The sequence below is a fragment of the Chroicocephalus ridibundus genome, chromosome 2 (genome assembly GCF_963924245.1).
Source record: "Chroicocephalus ridibundus chromosome 2, bChrRid1.1, whole genome shotgun sequence".
Taxonomy (NCBI): Eukaryota; Metazoa; Chordata; class Aves; order Charadriiformes; family Laridae; genus Chroicocephalus; species Chroicocephalus ridibundus.
Window position 1 is genome coordinate 64,788,378 of NC_086285.1, and position 8,201 is coordinate 64,796,578.

Below are 8,201 nucleotides of genomic sequence, written 5' to 3' on the forward strand. Positions count from 1 at the left end.
GTCCCAGCCAAAGTACTCCTAGCCTGGTCACCAGTACAGCGCCTACCATGATCAAAATGGAAGTGAATGGTCACAGCAAGCCGATCTCTTTGGGTGAGGTTCCCTCGCTTCCAGCTGGAATCCAGGTTCCTGCTGCACCACAGACAGTGATGAGTCCGGGGATCACCCCTATGCTGGCACCCCCCCCTCGCCGGACTCCCAAGCAGCACAACTGTCAGTCGTGCGGGAAGACCTTCTCCTCAGCAAGCGCACTGCAGATACACGAGCGCACCCATACTGGTGAAAAACCGTTTGGTTGCACAATCTGTGGTAGAGCTTTTACCACAAAGGGGAATCTTAAGGTAAGAGGCCACATAAAACCATAAAGGCTCAGCGGGGGTGGTGGTGTGTGGTTTAAGGCACTGTGCTTAAACTCAGTAGGTTTTAGTGCTCAGTGTTTGTCCCAAAGACAGGAGAGAAGGGAGATTCAAGGAAATGCTTGCTGTATAGTGGTCGTTACTGTGCTTCCACTGCGTTGAAGGCAGGGACTGAAAAGCAGCTGTGCAATGATGCAAACTTTAAAACTGGTTCCGGGTGTACCTGCATGCGCGTTGTAGTTCTCCTGACAGACGTGACGGCACACCCAGTCAGCTGATGGACGTGTTCTGGCAGTTCTTGTGGACCACCAGTGCAAAATAACCTTGCTATAAACCAGAAATGCAGAACTTGCTCAGCAACTTGGGTGCCTCTCAAATTTCCATTTTCTATTTGGCTTTGCAGCCATTGCAGACTAGAAAGCTGTTTCCCACTGATTTACAGCATGTTACTAAAGGACTGACGTGTCCTATTCCCACAGTCTGGTTAACCATCAGGACACAGCCTGGGGAATACATATTTAAATGTCCTTTTTTAAAATAATAAATTTAGGAAAATAATCAATGCCTCTGATATGAGATAAAATACTATGAAAATAGACAAGATGTAAAAAAGGGGAAGGGCAGAAGAAAATGCCCATCTCCTAGTACAAGTAACACCCTTGGTAATCTGCAGCGCGTGAGGACTTCCAGCTTGCATGTGAAATTGTCTAACCTGAGCAGATATGTGCTCTCTTCTTCTTGCGGCGCTGCATTTGTTTTCACTGAGATGAAACAAATGCACCTTGAAAAATTACTCTGGATCTGGGTTTTCTTTGTATAGGTTGACTGGGCCTTAGAACTGTGTCTTAACTAGAACTGATTTGTTTTCAATGTGAATTAAAAGGCATTTTTTCAAAAGCAAGCAATGCTGTAAGTAAGAGCATTTCAGGCCAGCCACCTCCCCAGAATGTGCTAACTTGGGGGTGCTTCTTGTCCCTGTTTGCTCCGCAGGTTCACATGGGAACTCACATGTGGAATAACGCTCCTGCACGCCGCGGCCGCCGCCTCTCTGTGGAAAACCCGATGGCTCTGCTCGGTGGCGACGCGCTCAAGTTCTCCGAGATGTTCCAGAAGGATTTGGCGGCTCGGGCCATGAACGTTGACCCCAATTTTTGGAACCAATACGCTGCGGCTATCACTAACGGACTTGCCATGAAGAACAATGAGATTTCTGTCATACAGAATGGAGGCATTCCCCAGCTCCCAGTAAGTCTAGGCGGAGGTGCCATCCCGCCTCTAAGTAACCTTACCGGTGGCATGGACAAAGCTCGCACGGGCAGCAGCCCTCCCATTGTCGGTCTGGACAAAGCAAGTTCTGAAACGGGAGCCAGTCGTCCATTCACCAGATTTATTGAGGATAATAAAGAGATTGGCATAAATTAAAAACATTCATTCCGAATAACTGTTGGACCGCTACTCGACACAACACTTGTCCTGTTTCATGTACAGCTTTTGAAGCTAAGCATTAGTTTCCTGACCTAAGTGCATAGGTTCCCTTTTAAGTTTTACCCATAGCAGAAATACATAACTTTGTGGCTGCTGAAAAGTTGTCTTGCAAGATCTGCATGGTACTTCTTTCAACAGTGAGTTTGACTTGTTACTGAGAACTTTGAAACCTTTTAATTTAACAGAAAACAAACAAACAAACAGACAAATCATGGGATGACTTCATTAGAGCCAGAAAGAGGCTAGTCTGCGTCCACTTTGCTTCTTACAAAACTTACTATCACCTGAGAAAGGGGGGCTTCGTTACGGCATCCTGTCACACTTATTTGCTGGTTTTGTTCAAATTAGTTAGCAACTTGGACTATGTTTTTAGGAATCTTAATCTTAAATAAGGGATTTAGTACCCCAATGCTGTGTATTATTACAGTATCCTTGTCTGTAGTATTTATAATGTTAAGATTATGCGGGTAACAGACAATATACTAGCCCCAAACTTAAATGAAGCTTTTGTACTGCAAAATACATCTGGCTATGTGACTTTTCTTTTCTTTTCTTTTTTTTTTTTAAAGCAAGTTTTGTTTTACTATGAATAAGTGGTCTATTTCAATGCAGGCAAAATTGTGAAGTTTTATTGGGAAAGATAGCATGCTTTTCATGTGCAAGTACCTGTCAGTAACAAACCTTTTTTTATTTAAATATTTGTAGCTGCTATGTGGACAGTTGTTCTATTAAATGAAAAGAAAATGTAGTGTGGACTTTAGCTCAATGATTGGAAAACAAGTTACAGACAAACCTTAGCACCATAAATTATTCACAACATTATAAATAGTTGTGAGTAAATACTCCGTGTTATCAAAGCTGTACAATAAAAAGGTAATGTTTGTATAATGTGGTTGCAAACTCTTAATTTATACTATTGCACTTTTAGTATTTTGTATTAGGGAGGTTTGTCTATAATTTGAAACTGAACAAAGATGTAAACTATTTTATAAATAGTACTTTGACTTAAGGAATAAGGAGAACCCTGTTGCAGTTTCTTGTTTTGTTTTAAGGTCAAACAATGAGAGATCTCTATTAACTAAGCAGAAAAGCCGCAGAGAACTGTCAGATCCTTAGGAAATATGGGGCCTGCCATTTCTTAAATGGAAATGATTCATTGAACTTTTCTACAAAGCCCACTTAAAAGCGTGACCACCCCCGACAGAATTCTGATACATTTATCTTAGGAGTGTGATATTAATACGAGCCTAGGATAGAGGAAGGAGAACATTGTGTAGGTTTAATTTTACTGTAATCTGTTCTGTCTCTTTCACACATACCCACGAGAAAGATGTCGACTGCCTAATAACACAGGAACAAAATAATAACTTTTGGGCAGCATGAGCAGTAGTAACATACAAATATTCTGTATTTATTTCCAACTCTTGCTGATTATCTTCTCAGATTGCTCCAAAGCACAATGTACTCTGATTAATCAAATATAATTTTATGTTGATTGCATTGTTTAAATTACACTGAGTAAAGAAAGGGAATGGTTCCACTCATAAGCTAGGCTGGGGATGCTGAGGAGACGGGGGCTTAATCAAAACTTGAACAGTAAACGTTTTGTGTACTACCTCATTTTTGTGCATTACAAGCGTGGTGGAGTTGACACTATGAACTTCCGTCCAGCAGGATTGCTTGAGGGACATTATGGGTAGCTGGGTAACAGCGCAAGCAGTTTTATGCCCCTGAAGAACGAACCAGACAGTGAGGTCTTCTCAGTTGAGACTGAAAAATAGGACAATCTTTCTTATACAACAGAAACCATTACTGTAAGAGGATGGACTGTTTCTGCCATCATGTAATGGAGTGAAAAGAGGTTCAAAGACTTATTAGCTGTTTGTTTCTACTGGAAATGAACAATGAACTCTACGGCTCCATTTTCTACAGTGATGAGATAGAGATATATAGATATATATATCTATATATAAGCAAAAATTATATATCTGTAACACCTCTAGAATATAACATCTTTTTTTGCCACAGTGTGTCGGTGGTTAGGGGTGTTACCAAGCGTTGGAAAAAAGAAAACTGAGGTGGCTTAATGTTGCTGTATTTCAGCAATTGAATGTTTTTATTTATCTGTGTCATTTTGGTGTGACTTATTTTTTTTGTTAGTATTTGGTACCATGTAGTGTTATCTCTATTCCCTAAAGGATGTGTATAACTTAAAAAAAAAAAAAAAAAAAAGAAAGAAAAAAAAGAGAAGAAAAAGTGAAAAAGGAAAAAAGAAAAAAGATGTAAAGTGTTGTAAATAAGATGGTTGATGATGGTACAGTAAGACTGACCCCATTTTGTATTCAGGGTTAGGTCATTCCTCTCTGCATGGTGAAGAGAGACACTATTTTTATACTGTGATACCATGTAGGGCTAGGAGCCTTCCTGAACCAGCTGGGAATTGTTACCTAGATCCAATATTTTTTATTATTAAATCTTGTTGGCTTGACACATCTACTGATTGAAATGGATGTCTTAGTCTAGGTTACTATTTTTGTCATATGGAATTGAATAAAATGCAGGATGTAATATTATTTCTGAATTGCGTTCCTTGATTATTCTAATAACAGAGCAAGATACGAGACTAAGGTCACTTGTGGTAGATTGGTGTCAATGACTTCTAATCGTCGCATCTGAAAATCAGAATAAGGTCGACACCTTATAATCAAATGCTATTCTAATATATATTAACAGTGCAAAGGGGTAGAATTATTAAAGTCTCTTTTCCAATGAAAATAAATTGTAAGAGCATTTCTCGCAAGACAGTAGAAAAAAACCCAACATTTTGGAGGGGGGAAGACAGCCTTTGGAAGGAGTACTGTTTCAAATTGACTGCTTTCTGAACACTTATCATGTACTGTATACCAAAAAAGCCTCCTTTTCGTGTTGTTTAAACGTCTGCCTAATATTCACGATACACTGCATGATAAAATTTGGGAACAAATTTATCAGGAGCAGTTCAAATTCTAAAATAAAAAAAAATGAAATAAAAAAAAAAAAAAGAAAAAACTGACAACTCGCATCCGTTCATTCCAAATGACATAACCTGTATGTTTAAACCCATGGCTTTGTTTCTTTTTTTGCAAGACCCTACATTATCAAAGCATGTCTAACTTTAACCAGATTATTTTTTCACGTTGATTCAAATGAAAGTATTTACATTCTTAAGGTTAGGCATGTGATCAAGTATCTCCTGCAAAAAAGCTGTATGTTTGAGTAACCTTCAAGCTGTTATAATCCGGTGATGAATGCCTGCTGCATTTAAAACGGACAAAAGATAAATAAAAGAGAAAAATCTGTATCAATAATCTTTCAGTGGCCTTGTTATGAAGATACTCTGTTTTATAAGACCTACCCAAAGAAGGTACGAGTTTCCTCTGATGACTCAACAATAGGTTTGTGCTTGTGTTCCTGCACGCACATCGCTGAGCCTTGCTGAGAGAAAACATGATATGCAAAAGAGAAGGAAAGCAAAGGAGCACTGATAGTTATGGTTCTGTTCAAAACACAAGAGGAAAATTACCCGCCTTCCCCTCCTCTCCCCCCTCTCCCCCCCCCAAAAAAAAAGGATGAAAGCAGAATGGTATCTATTTTTAAATATGTATGGGTTATTTTTTTTATTATAGGAAGACATTAAATAATAAAATGTGCTACACAGATAAAAATGGTCAAAGTCTGCTGAATTTCAGATGTTTAAAAATAGAGCCATGTAGGAACTCTGTATAAATGAGAAAAATTGCAGGTTATGATTTTTTTGAGGGGAGGGTTATTTTACAACATGAAAATTCCAGCAAGGCTTTCAATATCTTCATTTGTATTTTTTCCATGAGTTATTAGAAAGAGAGCATTTATGGCAAATGACTGACATAAGTACTTTTTTGACCTTTTTTTTTCCTTTTTTTTGTATATTAGCCCTCAATCTGTTCCTTTACCTATTTTGTCTTTTCTATCTTGGCAAATACTTTGTTTTTCTAAAGCTGCATTTGTGCTGTATTTGTCTTGCCTTTAATTCACTTCTCTGCACGTACTCTGTCGTTTGGAAGATACTGTGTTTTATTTTTTTTCCTTTTTCTCTAATTCTGCAGAAGTCAAAGAGCTGCCTCTTTTTTACATCTATGTGTAACACTAGCGTAACGAAAGATGAAGTCATCAGTGATGTGATCAGGTATGTGCGTAGCTCACAGGATTTGCTAACAAACAAACATGCCGTTTGTCTGCATGATGAAGGCATGAAGTTTGCTAGCATTGCTGGTGTAAGGCAGCCAGATGGTCAGGAGGATGGAAGTCCTGATGCTAACTTCACTGCGCCTGCTTTTACACCACTGGAAACTCCATGGGCTTCAGTGGAGATGCTCCAGGTTTATACTGGTGCAAGAGGGACTGCTTCCAGGTTCAGATGTCTTGCTTTACTTTACATGTCATCAAAACAACGGCTAGATATATAGTATATTAAAAATACGTTTAGGCAAAAGCGTTCTGGGCTTTATTTTTAAAAAGAGGGAAAAGAGAATACATATATTTTAGTATATACCACAGGATCATCCCAGTTTTAAAGGAGGTCCTGAAAGCTGAATCAAAAAGATGACTGGGCCCCTTAAGATAGAATTTGATGTCATCATATGAATAATCAGTCCTTTTTCACATAAATGCGTAAAAGAACCTGGAACTTTAAGTAGAAGAATGTGAGCATCTTGCTATGGCTCTGCTACGCAAGGTAGGCATTCCCAGGGAAATGCCTTCCCTTTGCAGATCTTAAAGGTATCAGCAGATTTATGAAAAGAAAAACACGCGTTTGTGCATGTCACAGCACCAATGTATAGTATTTTATTTTTAAGAGGAGAGAATGTCTCAATCAATTGACAAAGTGACAAATGTGAAAGCCAACAGCTTCGTGCTGTACCACTGACATATTTTAGGGATGTGGGCAAATCGCTAATTAGACTCTGATTCTGCTTTAGTATTACATAGTTGTGGGGCCTCTGGGAATCAGGGAGTGAACTCCCCCTTGCAGAGTCAGCTAGCACCTTGTAGTATTGGGATGAGTTGCCCCATCAGTAAAGTTGGGGCAATACTTTTGTACCTACCTCACAGGGGTGTTGTGAGGAATAGTTTTATGTTTGTACAGTGTTTCAAAGATGGAAAATGCTTGGTATTATCGCTGATTTTAGAGAGTTTACAGTACATGTACTATTATTTATTATTTGTACTCCAGTAGTACCTGTGGGCTCCAGTCAGGACTGAGAGGCCTTACCCTAAATGTTGTACACTCACCTACTTGGGACTGATGCAAAATTTTACTCAGTAACATTTTACAATGGAGGTATTTCATTATCAAGTATCTATTTGATTACTATAGGGTTTAATTCAGTTGTTTAGGTGTTCAAATTGATTATCGGTTTTAGACCATGGCAGAGAATTATCTGGTATCACATTTTGTTTTGAGCTTGTATTGATTTTCAGAAAAAGTGCACCAATTTTCTATGGATAATCTAGAATCAAATCTTGCTATCAGTGGAATTCTACTGTACTTTTTGCTATTAAAGCTAAACATTAAAATAAATGTGTGTGTATATATTATTATACACCAGTATATAATATACATGTACCTATAAACATGTATGTTTTAAATTTCTTTAGCTGCTTAGAATTAATTTCAAACTGTGTGTGGCATATTTCGCTCAAGCATTATCCATGTCAGGTGCAACTAAAACATCGTTAAATGGTGTTGGCGCTCAGTAAAGACACAAAAACTGGAAATCATGACAACAGAAGATATATTGTCACTATGACTATATTTATGAAGGCTTGTGAGGAAAGTTTCTAAGTCTCAAATGTGTTAAAAACCTTCACTAAGTCATAAAAGTCTTTACTTAGATTATGTTGAAACAAACTATTATATCAGGATGAGTCACTCACTGTATGTAAGTATGTTAAAATAAATAATTAAATAATTCCAAAGGTAATGCTTGCTATCATTTGGATGTTGAACAGAAAGTAATTTGTTTCCCAGATTGGCAAACTATATTTAATATTTTTTTACAGGTAAGAATTATCTGATTTACAATACTATGTTAAGCAACCTTTTTAGCAACTCTTCATGCGGTAAATATATTAGCTCAATTAATTTTATTGATACTCTTGTCTTTTTTTGTTTGAATGTAAGGAAAGTTTTTGGTTTAGCTTTGTTTAAGGTGTCCTCAGTGATGTTAGTCTCACTGATTTCACTCAGGCGTGTCATGGAGTAAAGGTCTGAGTAATGGTGGGCGAATCTAGTCTAAAGAATCTCTCTCTCTTTTCCATCTGGGACTTACTGACATCTCT

General features: G+C 38.0%; 1 protein-coding gene across 2 annotated transcripts in view; it reads left to right on the forward strand.

The window, feature by feature from the left end:
* Positions 1-7,583, forward strand: part of SALL3 (spalt like transcription factor 3) — a 26,908-nt gene extending 19,325 nt beyond the window's left edge. For both annotated transcript variants that reach the window (XM_063325759.1, XM_063325760.1), the window contains exons 3-4: positions 1-341; positions 1,347-7,583. In XM_063325759.1, coding sequence (XP_063181829.1) covers positions 1-341; positions 1,347-1,778 — 773 coding nt within the window. In that variant the 3' untranslated portion in view covers positions 1,779-7,583. The remainder of the gene's footprint in view (positions 342-1,346) is intronic.
* Positions 7,584-8,201: the final 618 nt, after the last annotated feature.